This window comes from Mus caroli, unplaced genomic scaffold (genome assembly GCF_978045245.1).
Source record: "Mus caroli unplaced genomic scaffold, Mus_caroli_1 scaffold_2, whole genome shotgun sequence".
Classification (NCBI taxonomy): domain Eukaryota; kingdom Metazoa; phylum Chordata; class Mammalia; order Rodentia; family Muridae; genus Mus; species Mus caroli.
Genome location: NW_028227257.1, coordinates 25,130,309 through 25,147,443, shown reverse-complemented (window position 1 = coordinate 25,147,443; position 17,135 = coordinate 25,130,309). Strand labels below are relative to the sequence as shown.

The 17,135-nt window shown below is 41.1% G+C and overlaps 1 protein-coding gene across 2 annotated transcripts in view; it reads left to right on the top strand.

Moving 5' to 3' along the window:
* The window catches only part of Cbfa2t2 (CBFA2/RUNX1 partner transcriptional co-repressor 2), a 101,919-nt gene that overhangs the window by 44,199 nt on the left and 40,585 nt on the right, over positions 1-17,135 (top strand). For both annotated transcript variants that reach the window (XM_021185575.3, XM_021185573.3), the window contains exon 2: positions 16,167-16,310. In XM_021185575.3, the coding sequence (XP_021041234.1) occupies positions 16,167-16,310 (144 nt within the window). The remainder of the gene's footprint in view (positions 1-16,166; positions 16,311-17,135) is intronic.

The window sequence follows — 17,135 nt, the reverse complement described above, 5'->3', positions numbered from 1 at the left end:
ACAATTCAGAAGCTTCATCTGTTATGGTCATGGTGGAAAATACGGTGGCTTGCAGGAAGACATGGTGCTGGAGAAGGAGCTGAACGTTTTTGATCTCTAGGCATCAGGAGACTGCCACACTAGCCTAGCTTGAACATATGAGTCCTCAAAGCCTTCCTCCATGGTGACACAATTCCTCCAACAAGGAAGTACACTCCCTCTAACAAGGCCATACACGTCTTCATAGTCCTTTTCCCTATGGGCCAAGCTTTTAAACACAAGTTTATGTGGGCCGTTCCTATTCAGATCACCACAACTTTCCTGTTTCTTGTTTTGTTTTGCTTTTTGTTTTGAAATTTGTTAAGAACTCAAGCGTTCACGGTTGGTCTCGAGCTCACTATTTGGCTGAGGATTTCTGAGTCTCGCTCCTGCCTTGCTAGTGTTCACAGGGCCTGCTTTATGCACTTTGACAAGTGAGCTATAGACCTAGCCCTCTTAAGTAACATTTTAAGATTAGAAATTTTTTTTTCTCCTGCCCTATCTGGTAAACTCATGTAGTAGAGGACCAGAAATGGTAACAGCAGTAGGATGGATGCAGTGATGAGAATGATTTACAAAGTGGCTTGCAGTTTAGAACAGTATTGGCTTCACTTTCTGGTAACAAAACAGATTAGATTTAGGGGTGATTTAATTGAGCTCTTTATGGAGGTGAGCTATTGTTTCGTGTGTGCTCGTATTTGTTTTGCATTTGGCCAAAAAATTTACACTCTCCAAATTCAAAATGAGATTTTTAGTAGGTTAAATGTTAAGTTTTAGGCTAAAGTACCCCTTCTGACATGAGCATAGAGTACACATTTTGGCTGCTTAGATGGACCTGTTTTGGTTTGTTAATTAATAATTTTTTTTTTTTTTTTTTTTTTTTTTTTTTTTTTTTGGTTTTTCGAGACAGGGTTTCTCTGCGTAGCCCTGGCTGTCCTAGAACTCACTTTGTAGACCAGGCTGGCCTCGAACTCAGAAATCCACCTGCCTCTGCCTCCCAAGTGCTGGGATTAAAGGCGCGTGCCACTACACCCAGCTAATAATTGTTAACATGGAATAATCTAGACTTATCTGTAAATAGATTCTCAAAGAGAGAGTATCTAAATTAGATTGGCCCGTGGGCATGTCTGTGGGGGGTTGTATCTTGATTACATCGATGTGAGAAGACCCAGTCAAATGTGAGGAGTACCTTTTTTTCCTAGGTTTGGGACTTTATTAAGTAGGGCGGAGAAAGTGAGCTAAGCATTAAGCATGGATGCAGTAATTTCTCTTTGTTCTTGGCGGCTCCATATAGGATCCTGTCCTGGAGTTAGGAGGTCAAGTAAACTCTTTGTCCTTTAAAGTTGCCTTTGTCGGGATGTTTCATCACAGCGACAGTAAAAAGACAAGCTGGTCAAATTTAATCCTTCTATTAAAGAGACTCCAGGTCAAGACTGAGGTCTTATGCTTAGGACTTGAGCCTTGATTTGCCTTCCCTGTTGTATTACTGTTTCAAATATTGTGTCCCAGTGTGTCCTCAATCCTGACTACCTGTTGAAACTTTACATGTGTCCACTTGGGAGTCCTGGTTTAGCCCAAAACAAAATAGAAAGATAGGAAAGTGGAACCAGGAAAGCTAGAAAAATGACTTGGCAGTTAGGAATACTTGTTCTTGAAATGGAGCTGAGTTCAATTTCCAACACACCCCCATGGCAGCTCACACTGTAACTCCAGTTCTAGAGGGATCTGATACCTAGTTTCTGACTTCCCAGTATACCAGGCATAAACATGAAAGAAACACTCATACATGCAAAGTAAATCTAAAAAGAAAAAAAGTTTAATTAAAAGGGATTTAATTAAATTAAATTGGAGGAGGTGAGGGCTGGGGGGTTGGAAGGAGGACATGAGAGTGATCAGAGCATATTATATACACATATGAAATTATTAAAAGACTCAAGGATTTTTGGACTTAAAAATGGAAGTCAATGTAACTAGAGTAATACTAGCCATATATGAAAAAATGCGGGCTGGAGAGATGGCTTAGCAGTTAAGAGCACTGACTGTTCTTCCAGAGGTCCTGAGTTCAATTCCCAGCAACCACATGGTGGCTCACAACCATCTGTAATGGGATCCAATGTCCTCTTCTGTTGTGTCTGAAGACAGAGACAGTGTACTCATATAAATAAATACAATAAATAGATTTAAAAAAAATGCTTGGTAGCGCAGTGGATGTCTAATTGTTGAGAAGGAAATCAAGTTTAATTAAAATGTAAATAAAATCTGTTATAAGCTATGACCCAAACAGATTCAAGGAAGTGAGTGTTCACCTATTGTTTATGCCAGCCATATGATTAGTTCCATTTCCACGATCGTTCTCTTTCTGTGACCACATGTATTTTTATAAGTAATTGTAATTATACTGTACATACAATCTTTTGTAGAGAATGGCCCTCCACCTGGCTCTGTATTGTATGCATTCCCCAATTGCTGATATTTTTTGTAATTATTTTCAGTGTCTTCACAGTTTGCATTGAGATGCTGCCCTACCATTTAATTGACCACTCCTCTGTGGAATAAATTACATTTTCCCTTGAGTTATTTTCTTAAGGACAAATAATTAAGGAGTGAGGTCACACAGTCAAAGAGAATGAATATTTTTCTGGCAAAGAAATATTTTTTAACCCTACTAATTTAATATTGGTACTTTGAAGTATGTTTATTTTTGCTCTTTCTTCTGACTACTAATGGTATCAAATGAGAGTATAGATAATCTGTAAAAAATCTTAGCCAGGCAATGGTGGCGCATGCCTTAATCCCAGTACTTGGGAGGCAGAGTCAGGCAGATCTCTGAGTTGGAGGCCAGCCTGGTCTACAGAGAGTTCCAGGACAGCCAGGGCTTAAAAAAACAAAACAAAGAAATCTTAATAGCCCAAAATGGAAATGGGTGACTATTTTCTTCCAAAAGGCACGGTCCCAGTTTATTGTGTTTTGGCAGAGCTGTGGGGACTGGCAGAGGAAATGTGAGGGGGATTGGTATTAAAGTTTTAGCTAAAATAAATGAAAAGCTTACTTTAGAATAAAAGGTTAACTATAGAAGAAAAGCATAATTATTGTTTATGATATGACTGTTTTATTTTTATTTTTTAAGATTTATTTATTTTATGTATATGAGTACACTGTAGCTGTACAGATGGTTGTGAGCCATCATGTGGTTGCTAGGACCTCTGCTTACTCTGCCCCACTTACTCCAGCCCAAAGATTTATTATCATAAGTACACTGTAGCTGTCTTGACTCACTCATTATGGATGGTTGCGAGCCACTATGTGGTTGCTGGGATTTGAACTCAGGACCTTTGGAAGAGCAGTCAATGTTCTTACCCACACATGGCAGTGGTCATGGCTCTCTGAGTGTCTTCCCTGTTTTGACATTTATAACTGTTAATCCTAACTTGCAGGATTTCCATCCTCAAGCAAATGAGGACTAGATTTCTTGACTGGACCTTTTGTAACAAACATTGTTTCATTCAAATAGTTTAAAATGTTTTGAGCTGGTCATGGAGCAGTGTGTTAAGATGCCACTATGTCTGATACAGGTTTTATCCCGGGGTTGCAAACAGAAAGAACGTGCTCCCATAAATTGCCTGTCCTCTGACCTCCACATGTGTCCTGTGTGTTGAGATATAGGTGTGTATTCTCATATTGGTTTATTGTTAACAATTTCTAGAGACCAGATTGAGCCAAATACATAAAGCTTCATTTAATTTTTTGTTTGGCTGTTTTGACCTGACTTGTTAGAGCTTATAAGCATGTAGGCAGGTCATTGAAGGTTCCATGGTTTATATCACCACCTGTCTTGGCTAGCAATTGCCCAGTTCACTTGTTTTTTAATTGGCAGGATATCTTTACATTAGTGCACCATGCTCTGTGTCAGAAGTTCTTTACTAGACACTGTTGCAGTTAGGGTATTGCCAGGAGCTTCTCATGGCAGTCTTAGTCTTCGGTCTCTCCACTCCTGAACCCCAAGTTCTCTGTTGTTTGTGTGTGTGTGTGCTTTTTCCCACTCTAAACCAGAAACTGTGTATTCTTTTGGGGGCCATAGGAGGATAATTTTTCAAATATTAAGGGATATACAACAAGGTGGAACCCTAGCGGTGGCTGGCAAGCTCTGTCAGAGTTTGACAAATATGTATAAAAAGAAAATATTTGTATAGTATGACCTGGAATGTGGTGATGTGAGGTAAAGCTTTTTCTTAGAGCCAAGGATATAGCTCAGAGTGCCTCACATGCACAAGCTGATTTTAAACCAAATGAAAATAAAAAAGAATCAGATGATCAAATTGACTAGAATTGGGTGGGGGCCAGATATATGTCATAAGCCACATAACTTATTTATGGTGTCTTCCTCCTTCCCTCCCCACTTTTTTGTTCACTCTCTACCACATTTGTACATCCAAGGAGACCAAAAAGAGAGTATTAGATCCCCCTTGAAGCTGGATTTATTGGCAGTTGTGAGCTGCCTAACGTGGATGCTATGAACTGAACTCTATCAGAGTGACAAATGCTCTTAACCACTAAGCCATTCTGCAGCCCACATTTTTTGGAGGGACAAGGTCTCATATAGCCAGACTGGTTTAGAATTAATTATTTTAGTTTGAAATCCTGTATCTCATCAGGCATGGTCTTGCACACCTTTAATCCTAGCACTCTGTGGGGGGTGGGGGGGTGGGGTGGGAGCCAAGCCACTATGCTTATAGTTAACATGATAGATTATTTGAAAGAGAAAGACAGTACTAAGAACATATGCCTTTGTTTATTGGTTGTTTGTTGGTTTTTATTTTTTGCTTTGTTAGGTTTTTTTTGAGACCATGTTCTTCTGTGTAGCCCTGGCTGTCCTGGAATTCACTCTGTAGACCAGACTGCCTTGATTTCACAGAGATCTGCCTCCTGGGTGCTTGGGATTGAAGGCATGTACTACCACAGCCCCAGTACCTGTTTAACTTTTTAAGTCGGGATCTCATAGTATTGCTATGGTTTGCCTGATACAGGCTGACTTTGAACTTAAGAGCTCCACTACAGAGTGCTAGCATTAATTGAAGACAGCCACCACCACTCCTTAACTTATGAGGAGTTAACTTATCTCACTTCATGAGATAAAAAAAAAAAATAAAAACCTGAATGTAATGGCTTTCATCTGTAATCACAGTACTCCTGAGGTTGATACAAGATACTGCTGTGAGATTAAGGTTTAGCCTGAGCTACATAGTGGGTTCCAGGCTAGAATGGGCAGTGGGATGAAACTATTTAAAAGAAAACAAAAAACAAAAAAGCAAAGCTACAAACATGGTCTGGAGAGATGGCTCAGTTGTCATGGAGGACCTGTATTCAACTCTTAACACCTACGTAAAAGCTAGGCTTGAGTCTGTAATCCCATTGTGGAGACCTGAGCTCATTGGCACTCCAGCCTAGCCAAATTGTCCAGCTCCAGATTCAGGGAAGGATTTTGTCACCAAAACTGTGATGAAGAGTGATGGAAGAAAACATCTGATGTGCACCTCTCTGGCCTCCACAAATACACATGTACATCTTCACAGACAAACATGAACATGTATATACACACACTTAACCCTCCTCATACACAAAGAATAGAATTGGGGGGGGGAGGGAGAATGTGTGGTCAGTGAGATGGTTCTGTGGGTACAAGTATTTGTCCCCTTCCCAATCCTGATAGTCTTAATTTGATCCCTCATCCCTACTTGGTGGTAGGAGAGAACTAACCCCCTGCACATTCATGTATATGTGTATGCACACACTAAAATAAATGTTACTTTAATTTTTGTAAGGGTTGGAGAGAGATAGATCAGTAGTTGATAGCACTTGGGTTCAGTTCCCAGCACGTGCTCCACACGGCAGGTTAACACCTTCCCTTAACTCCAGTTTCAGGGAATCCGCTACTCTGTTCTGTTACATACATTCAGGCAAAATGTCTGTCTACATATCTATTTATGAATGATAAAAATCACTTTAAAAAAGTGTAACCAGAAGCATGAAGAGTGCTGACAGATGCTATGAGTTCAAAGCCAAACTGTCTTATGTTACAAGTTCCAGGCGAAAACTGTCTTAGAGAACCTAAGTAAATAATTAAAGAAGGAGTAGAGGATGCAGAATCCCACAGCCAAACATTAGGTAGAGAGAGAGCCAGGGTTGGAGGTGTCTCTCTGGTCCCTACACTCAGAGTTCAGGGAACCTGGTGGATGAGCGGGAGGAGGAACTGTGGGAGCCAGAGGTGTCAGGACACTAAGAGAGCAAGGCTACAGAATTAACAAAGCAGGGCTTGGAGGGGGGTTTGTCACAGAGACAGGACCTGCACTGGTCTGTGCTAGGTCCTGGGCATGTTTTAGGGGGACTCCAGACAGTGGATGTTGGGGGTGTCTTTGACTCTTTTGTCTGCCTTTGGGACTTCTTTCCTCCTACTGGATTGCCTCTGCCAGCCTTGATGTGAGGGGTTGGTGCCTCGTCTTATTGTGTCTTGTGCTGTGTTTGGTTGATGTTGCATGCTTTTTTCTGGGGTAGGGATGGAGCATTGTAGTGCTGATGTGGATCTGGAGGAGTGGGGAGATGGGGAAACTGGGAGGAATGGAGGGAGGGGATGACACTGGTCACAATGTATTGTGTAAGAGAAGATTAAATAAAAAATTTTAAAAAGCTACAGATGGCTTACTGGTTAAGAGCACATACTGCTTTTTCAGAGTCCCCGAATTTGGATCCATCCTCCATATTCTCCCTTCCTCTCTCCCCTGTGGATCAATTCTCAGGTCCTTAAGTATTGCACAAGCATTCTACCACTGAAATAAACCCCTCCCCTCCCCCCAAGACAGGATCTTGCTGTACACTTGCCCCAGCTGGTCTAGAACTCTAGATCTTTCACCACAGCCTTCTGAGTGCTAGATTACAGGGCATGCTCCCTTGCCCAATGTATCTTAAATGATGTACCATTCAGTGCCGTTGAGTTTAGTCATCATCACCATCCATCTTCAGAAACTCTTTTAAATTGAAATTCTATATACATTAAATGGTAACTCCCCCATTTCTTTACCTGTTCCTGGCACCTACCATTCTCTCAGGAAACCTTATGAGTAGATCCACAGCATTTGCCTTTTTGTGTCTGGCTTATTTCACATAGCACACCATTACACTCTTCTCTTCTCTTCTCTTCTCTTCTCTTCTCTTCTCTTCTCTTCTCTTCTCTTCTCTTCTCTTCTCTTCTCTTCTCTTCACAGTTCCATGTGGGAAGTTTATTGTGAGGGAAGAAGGCAAAGGTAGTTACAAAGATGAAGGGGAAGGGAGGGAGATCAGAAGGGTCTGCCTTTTTTTCTTTTCTTTCTCTTTTTTTTTAAAAAATATTTATTTATTTATTTATTTATTTATTTATTTATTTATTTATTATATGTAAGTACACTGTAGCTGTCTTCAGGCACTCCAGAAAGGGGGGGGGGGGAATGCCAGATCTCTGGTTGTGAGCCACCACGTGGTTGTGGGAATTGAACTCAGGACCTTCAGAAGAGCAGTCAATGCTCTTAACCGCTGAGCCATCTCTCCAGCCCCCCATTACACTTTTCTAACATGTCAAAATTTCCTTCAAGGCTGATTATTACTGCATTGTAGGTATAGACTTCATTTTCCCCAGGTATGTGTAGTGTTTGGTTGGTGTTTTTGAGATGGTGCTATGTAGCCCAGGCTGACCTTGAATGTGGTATGTACCCGAGACTGGCTTAGAATGCTTGATTCTCTTACTTCTACCTAGAAAACACTAGGATTACTGTTCTGTACCATTCCTTGTCTCTGCTTCTTTGGTTTAGCTATTGTGAATAATGCTGTTAATGGGAATGACTATAGAAATATAAATATCTTTTCATGAGCTTGCCTTTCAGTTTTCTCTCCTCCCCACTTGCCTATCCTCTTCCACAAAGGGGCTCTAGAATGCTCCAGCAATTCCAGACCAAACTTTAGAAACTGTTTAAAAGACCCTGGAGAGTACTCTAATCCCAGCATTCTGGAGACTGATGGTGGGAGATTGCTACAAGTTCCAGGTCAGCCTGGGCTACATAGTATAAGTTCAAGCCTAGCTTAGGATACATAGAGAAACATCCAGTCTCCAATCAGTAAGCCAAGGCAAAAAGTTTATATTTTGTTGTAAGAACCCGAAGAATTCATTAGAAGAGTTTAAATTCGGGTGGGTAGGAGAGTGGGGGGGGGAGGGTATGGGGGACTTTTGGGATAGCATTGAAAATGTAAATGAAGAAAATACCTAATTAAAATAATAATAATAGTAAAAAGAAGAGTTTAAATTCATTTCTGAGGGGACTCGTTTTAGGGTTTAAATCTACTAGATTGGAAGTATCATGTCTGAAGCAGGGTTAGGGCCTAGTTGTGATTGCCAGGGCTGTGGTGTCACTAGTGGATGAGGGATATGTGATACCTTGTAAAATATTCTGCATTTGGACTGACAGCATTTACTCTGATACTTGTGTCTTCCAGTTGTGTCAGTGGCTGGAGCTAGAGAGACCTGAGTTTCCATCATAGGAGAGCCATTAATTAGTGGTAGGAAAAGTTGACAGTGTTCTGTGTTAGACACATAAACAAATAAGCAAATGAAGTGAGGAGGATTGTATTTGAATACAAAGACTAGAGTTAACTTATTTTCTGACACTCTCAGGCTTTTGGATTCTGACTGTGCTAATAAGTGTTTGGCCAGAACATTAATGCTACATAATGTTAAACAGTTGAGATTAGTAAATTTAGACTGTGGCAAAGGTAGCCTCCCTGAAAAGGTTCAGGGTATTTGTTATTTTTCTTGATGTGAAAAATAATACCTTAGAGGAGATTGGAAACAGATGGTGTGCAGTTGGAGTAGACTCTGTTACTCCAAATAAACATTTGCTGGAACTGGGTTACAGCAATCCATATTTCACTCGTCCATATTTACATTATCAGGTCAGCAGTGTTGCTGCTGCTTTTACTTGCATTCAGGTTATCAACAGACTTTGATGTTGGCAGGCTGATTACAACATATCTTTAAATATTAAAATGATTAACAATGGAAGAAACCCTGTAGTTATCTACCCTCCATACTCAGTGGCGTAATGATTATTAATGCATTCTAACGGGAGAGCTATCTAAGAATAGCTGTGTGTGGATAATCTAACAGCACTTTCTCATCTCTTATTTGATTTTAACTCCTCCTTTCTGGAATGGCTTGTCTCAGGTGCTAGTGTAGCTAACCAGTTAGTATTAGAATCAGGTTCCAGGCACAGATTCAAGATCAGTGTTGTCTTCCACACTTGCTTCCCCAGGAGCCTTGCTTATTGTGGAAGAGTGACTTCAAACCTAGAGTCCTTAGCCCTCCTAGTAGTGTTACAGGTATGCCCCATCATGTCCAGGAAACTCTCCCTCTCATCTTAGCTGCAAACAAACCATTTTACTTACTATTTTGTTTTCTTTTTCGTTTTGTTTTGAGACAGGATTTTTCTGTGTAATAGTCCTGGATGTCCTGGACCTGCTTTGTAGACTAGGCTAGCTTCAAAACTCACAAAGATCTGCCTGTCCCTGTCTCTCTGTATTTCTCTGGCTGTCCTAGAATTCAGGACATTAAGCCCTCCTCCCTCAAGGCAAGGTCTTGCTGTATACTGCGGAGGCTGGCCTTGAGCTCAGAGATCTGCCTGCTTCTTCTGAAACTATACAACCAGTTCCAAGCCTGAGACATACTTTTAAATTGAGGAAGAAATGAAAATTTTATGGGTTTGGTCTTATATAGTCCAGATTATTACTCATACTCATCATAGTTGAGGACTTTGAACTTCTGATTCTCTTGCCTCTTACTTCCAAGTCCTGGGTTAAGGGTTTATGTGAGTACCTTCTTCATGCATGTTAGATGAGGTGTCTACCAACTGAGATATATCTTAAGTCCTAAATGAACTCTTATCTGGCCTAAAAATATTATAGCTATTGTGCTTGTAGGGGAGGATTTGTGTGCAGTCTTTTATGTTCTTAATCTTTGGTGAAAGGGTATATTTATTCTTTCCTTGTTCTTGTGCTTTTTTTTTTCTTTTTTTCTTTTTTTTTTTTTTTTTTTGGTTTTTCGAGACAGGGTTTCTCTGTATAGCCCTGGCTGTCCTGGAACTCACTTTGTAGACCAGGCTGGCCTCGAACTCAGAAATCCACCTGCCTCTGCCTCCCGAGTGCTAGGATTAAAGGCGTGCGCCACCACGCCCGGCTTTTTTTTTCTTTTAAGATTCATTTATTTTGCCCACTCACAAAATTATAGGTATTAGTGTATTGAGAGAGTGTGTCACTTGTGTATTCCTGGCTGGCCTGGTATTCACAGTAACCTGACTGCTTCTAAAATATGATTTTTGTCTGTTTCTGGAGACCGGGTTTCTCTGTACAGCCCTGGCTGTCCTGGAACTCACTCTGTAGACCATGCTGGCCTCGAACTCAGAAATCTGCCTGCTTCTGTCTCTCATGTGCTGGGATTAAAGGGGGACTAAAGGTGTGCACCACCATTGCCCTGACTTTTTTTAAAGAATTTTTGTTGTTGTTGTTGTTTATGAATGTCTTAGGGTTTTACTGCTGTGAACAGACACCATGACCAAGGCAAATCTTATAAAGGACTACATTTAATTGGGGCTGGTTTACAGGTTCAGAGGTTCAGTTCATTATTATCAAGGTGGGAACATGGCAGTGTCCGGGCAGGCATGGTGTCCTCTCAGGAGGAGCTGAGAATTCTTTCTGTATCTTCATCTGAAGGCTGCTAGCAGAATACTGACTTCTAGGCAGCTGGATGAGGGGTCCTAAAGCCCACACCTACAGTGACACACCTATTCTAACAAGGCCACACCTTCAAATAGTGCCCCTATACAAACCCATGGATATGGGTGTTTTATCTGCATGTACATCTACATATCAGAAGAGGGCATTGGACTCATTATGAACACTGTGAGCTATCATGTGAATACACGGAATTGAACTTAGTAACTCTGGAAGAGCAACCAGTGCTCTCGATGGCTGAGCCATCTCTCCAGCTCCCTAAAATGAGAAAATTTAAGAAGGTGTTTTATTTCTGATATGTCTACTTCTTATAATAATGTAAAGAGCTAGTGTCAATTGTAGTGGTGCTTTCCGAAATATGTTATATTTACTTCACATTTGCAGGGCTTGTGGGCCAGCAGATGATAGTGTTTACTTGGTTCCATGTGTGCTCCCACCACCCCATTTCCCTGGCTGCTGTTTTTCATGCACTTCTTTTAGTTTCTTTGTTGTCTTAAATATAGAATTCTGAGCCGGGCGTGGTGGCGCACGCCTTTAATCCCAGCACTCGGGAGGCAGAGGCAGGTGGATTTCTGAGTTCGAGGCCAGCCTGGTCTACAAAGTGAGTGCCAGGACAGCCAGGGCTACACAGAGAAACCCTGTCTCGAAAACCCCACAAAAAAAAAAAAAAAAAAAAAAAAAAAAAGAATTCTGGAATGCAGTACTTAGACCTGTTCTTTATTAACTTTAAGTTGCATGCTCTCAGGCTTTAAAAATTATGTAACCATCAGTTGACATACATTAATCCAAAGCCCACACTTCTATCCCAGGTCAGTCAGGCTACACTACAAGTAGAAATTCATATTTTTAGGTATATTGGAAAACCATCTAAAGGCATGGGGAAACAGAAAGTCCTGGAAGACATCAATACCTGCCTCCACCTGACCTCAAACTTCCAGCCTCCACAGAGTTTAGAGAAAAAGTTTGTGTTGTTGAAAGACATCAGGTTGTAAGCTTTCTTTTCTTCTTTTTGAAACTATGTAGCTCTCCCTACTCTGAAACTTACTGCAGACCACACTGGCTTTGAACTCAGGCTGTCTCTGCCTCCCAAATTCTGCGATTAAAAGGCAAGCACCACCACACCTGGCCTTTTTCCTTTACTAAAAAAATAAAATAAAATTCTTTTTTCTATCTATGTTTTGCCAGCATGTCTATGTGTACATCTTGAATGTGCCTGGGTTGTGAGGAAGATAAAAGAGGGTATGGTATCAAATCCCCTGGAAGGTTATAGAGAATTGTCAGCCACTATGTGGGCCCTGGGAATCAAACTTAGGACCTCTGAAATAACAGCAAGCATTCTTAAAACTGCTGAGCCATCTCCCCAGCTTTCACATTTGTTTTTTTCTTCTTTCCTTGTAAATTCGTTGTCTTAAAGGGGCTTTGGTTTAGATCAGTGCTTTTCAACCTTTCTAATGCTGCGACCCTTTCAGTTTCTCATTTGTGGTGACCCCCAACCATACAATTATTTCATTGCTATTTTATGACTAATTTTGCTACTGTTAAGAATAATAACATAAATATCTGATGTGCAGGGTGTTTGCTAAGCAACCCTCAAAGGGTTGAGAATTGCTGGTTTAGATTGGAGACATGACTGAAGGGTCTTAAAAATGACTTTTCAGAATTAGGTACTGGAAATGGCAGCAAAGAAATATAAAGCCAGACTTTTCATGGGACAGATATGGACAGATTGTAGAATGTACAGAGCGATGAGATCTGGTGTTGGGGTCTGGGAATCACTGATCTCACACAGATCTCAGTCACACAGGGTTTATTGAATGCACACGCCAAGACTGATCAATCAGGGAAGTAGTCCAGGCTCGGGAACTAAACTGCCTGCCACTTTGAGTCAAGATCCTACCAGCTTTTAAGACTGAAACCCAGTTATCACAGTCAGAATGTAAGGAGGAGGCTTCCGTGGGAGCCTGTCCTTGTTGCGCCTTTACCCTGTCTTCACTGCTTGGGACATTCAGCTGTAGCAGGAGACTTGCCTTACCCAACATTGGCGCTTTCACCTGCCAAGCGGAGTGTAATTACTGTGTGCATATCTCTCTCTGCCAGGTAGGATGTCAGTTCCCACGGTGGTCTTAGGAACGTAAAACTTTACTTCACCCCTACTCAAAATGGAAGTTTTAATCTAAATGACTTCTTATATTTAAAAATATATTTTAAAAATTATACTTTTTCTATTCTTTCATAGAGTCAATTTTCTCATTATTATGTTGGTGTCTTCCAGTTTGAAGCTGAAGTATTTTATTTCCAAACTTCTTATTCAGCTACCTACTGGGAACATATATTTGGTTTAGAGGCAATTTAAAAACTTAATGTCCTGCCAGGTGGAGTGACTAATACTTTTAATCCAAGTGTTCAGGAGGATCTCTGTGAGTTCAAGGACAGCCAGGGCTACATAATAAGACCCTGTCTAGAAAAAAACCAACCAACCAACCAATAAACAAACAAACAAACAAACAAAAAAACCCCTCTCATTGTCCCATACTAAATACATAATTCCTTTCTCCAAATTTACTCTTGCTAGTGTTCTTTCCCTTCGTCAGCATTTCCCATCCATCACCTCATCATGACCAGGTACATCTCCAGTGTTCTAATCAGAAGTATCTTTTTAACAGCCCCCCCCCCCAATTTATTCCTATTGTTAATGCTTTCTCCGGCATTGCTGTTCCTTTTTCTTTCTTTTATATTTTTCTTGTCTTTTTGTTTTTGTTTTGTTGTTGTTGTTGTTGAGACAAGGTCTTCCTGTGTATTGTATTGTATTTTATTTATTTATTTATTTATTTTTAAAAATTTTAAAGAGCATTTTGTGTATAGGTGTTTTTGCCTGCATGTATTGATGTGTATGCCTGGTGCCCACAGAGTTCAGAAAATGGTTGTCAGATCACGTGGAAGTGGAAGTGCAGTTTTGGATGGTTGTCAACCATCATGTGGTGCTGGAACCAAACACAGGTCCTCTGCAAAGCAACAAGTGCTGTCCTCTTAACTGCTGAGCCAACTTTCTCATCCCCATTTATCTTACTTGTGTATGCATTTTGTGTCTGTATGTTTATATATCACATTTGTGTCTGATGCTGGTAAAGACCTGAAGCATTGTATCCCCTAGAACTGGAGTTAGACCACCATGTGGGGGCTGAAAATTCAAACTCAGGTCCTCTGGAAGAGCAGCTGTGTTTATTCTCTGATCTCTCTCTCCAGCCCTGTCTCCGATTGTCATAGCTTTCCTTTCAAAAGGTTTTTATTGTCATTCATTGACTTGTGTTGGAAAATAAGATGTAGAAATGTGAAATCCTTAGCTAAACTTTGTGTGGATCATGAGGAGCAGGAGGAGCCAAGTCAGCCTTCCCCTCCTGCAGACCATCATTGCTGTTTACAGTAGGAATAATAAATAATAGTACTGGTGCTGGGTGGTGGATAGTGAAGGACACAAGAAGTAAGTAACACGCGGGACCTGTAAACTGTGTTCTTGAGGCTGGATTTTATCCATTAGCTAAGTTCTCAGGAGATGAAGCATGCAGTTGGAGTTGGGCTGACCCACTGTCGTTATTCTGCCAAGTGCTGAATGTTAAAAACACATCTATCTGACTGCTGAGCCTACTCCAGCCTGTGGCACCCTTGCTGTAAAGACAGGTGGTCTGAGAAAGATGCCCTCCAGGTTGATGCACACTGCACATAGCATAACAGTGTGAGACAACTGCCGGTTCCTTCCTCCCATTCCCTCCAGAAGATGGAAGACCTGGAAACACGTCAACTGTTCTCTGAAGGGCATTGAGAAAACACGGGCAGGAAGAAAAGGCCAGCGTAACAGCTCATTAGGCCACTAATCAGATAGGACGACCATCATCACATGAAGAAAGCAACCAGACTAGGGACAGCAAGAGTGGGAAATTTTAGCCTCATGGTTTTCAGAATACTGTAGGTTTTGTTAGGGGGATTGTAACGTAGCGGGTAGGGCTTGGCTTCCTTGATACTTTCTGTGTATCTATCCTGTTCCAAAATTAGCTACTGGAAACTAGAACATAAAACAGTATTTGGAGACATCTTTCCTATCAGAAAATGTGGTAAATATGAATATAAATATGGTAAATATAAACCTTGTGGTTTATATGAACATGCTGGAATATACTATCTTAATGACTGATCCTACAAGAAAACTTTGATTTTACCTTCTCATTTAAACCTTTTCTGTAGTCTTTTGCACTTGAATTAAAGACAACTGCTACTGCAGTATTTAAGTTTAAAAAAATAAGACAAGACAAACCCCAGGAAATTAGTGAAAGGTATATAGTTAACTTTAAAGGTGAGCCTATTAATCAAGTATTAATAGGTTCTCTTGGATGAGAATTAATTAATTAATTAATTAATTATTTAAAAGTCAGGGTTTTGCCTCATTTAACCCAAAGTGTCTTAAAGCTAGAGTCTGGCTTTTAGCTCCTGATCCTTCTGTTTTTACCTCCCCAGTCCTGGGATTACAGGCAGCGTGACAACATTTGAGATTCTGTTTTGGTTTTGGTTTTCATAATTTTGGGGATTTTTCTTACGTGTTTCTGTGTTTTTGCCTCCATATCTGAGAGGCCAGAAGAGGCTGAGAGGTTGCCTGGCACAGGAGTTAGAGATGGTTGTGAGCTAGTAACTGGACCTCTGTCCTCTGTAAGAGCAGCCTAGTGCTTGTAACCTCTGAGCCGGCTCTCTCTCCAGCCCCCATTTAACATTTTTTTCATGTGCCTTGGCATTTTGGTTGCATTTATGTCTGTGAGAGCATCAGATCCCCTGGAACTGAAGTTATTTTATAGACAGTTATGAGGTGCCATGTGGGCACTGAGCATTGAACCCAGACTCTCAGGAAGAGCTGCCAGTGCTCTTAACAGCTGAGTCATCTTTCCAGTTGCGCCCCACCCCCCAACTTAAAAGGTTCTTTCCCAGGTCTGCAAGGTGGCTTAGCTAGTCAGGTGTTTACTGCCAAGCCTGATAGCCTGAACTTGTTATATTGGACCTACATGGTAGAAGAGAACTGGCTCTAGAAAGTTGTCTTCTGATCTCCAAACACATATCACGGTGTCCCCCCCCCCCCCCACACACACACTAAAAAAGTAAAAATGCAATTAGATTTTTAAAAAACAGGTTCTTTCCTATTCCCCAAATAAGGCAGCCCTCACAGAGCTAGATGTTAGGACATGAACCCTCGGAAGCTTCATCTTAACTTCTGAGTCCTTGGGGAAATAGGCTCATTGTCAATTGTCATTGATATTTATTATTATAAAGTAGAGAGCTTTGACCTCCCTTTCTTTTATTCTTTACAGTTGGTTGTGAGAAAAGGGTGCCAGCAATGCCTGGATCTCCTGTGGAAGTGAAGATACAGTCAAGATCCTCACCTCCCATCATGCCACCCCTCCCACCAATAAATCCTGGAGGACCGAGGCCAGTGTCCTTTACTCCTACAGCATGTGAGACCTCTTAATTAAGTTGAATTTATAACTCAAGTCATAATTTAGATCTGAGTGATAGGTTTACATTAAACCTTCAATATATATACCATTCACCATGACTACACATGCACACACTGATACCAATGTGTCAGTGTATACCAATGCATTCCTGTAATCCAGCTCTCAGAGGATCAAGAATTCTAGGGCAGCTGGGCAATGGTGGTACACGCTTTTAATCCTAGCACTTGGGAAGCAGAGGCAGTTGGATTTCTGAGTTCGAGGCCAGCCTGGACTACAGAGTGAGTTCCAGGACAGCCAGGGCTATACAGAGAAACCCTGACTCCAAGAGAAAAGGAAAGAAAGAAAAGAAAGAAAAGAAAAATTCTAGGGCAGCTCCTTGGAATGGCTCATACCTTTATTCTTGGAGTGTGGGAGGCAGAAGAAACAAGTGGCTCGCAGTGAGTTTGAGGCCAGGCTGGTCTGTATAGTGAGTTCCAGGCCAGTTGAGATGCTTAGTAATACCCTATTCTCAAAAAGGAGGTGGGGAGGGGGATGTTTCTGTGTGACCTCCAAAAACATAGATTGACATGACTTTTATTATTTGAGACAGTGTCACTGTGTAGCTGGATATATTGCAATTTGAAAACTATAAAAATGTAGCCAGGGAATGGTGGCACATGCCTTTAATACCAGGATTCAGGAGGCAGAAGTAGGTGGGTGTCTGTGAATTTGTGACCAGCCTGTTCTACAGAGCTAGTTCTAGGACAGCCAAGGCTACACAAAGAAACCTTGTCTCAAAACAACAACAGCCATGAAAATGTGATGATGCAGTTTTATTGAAAA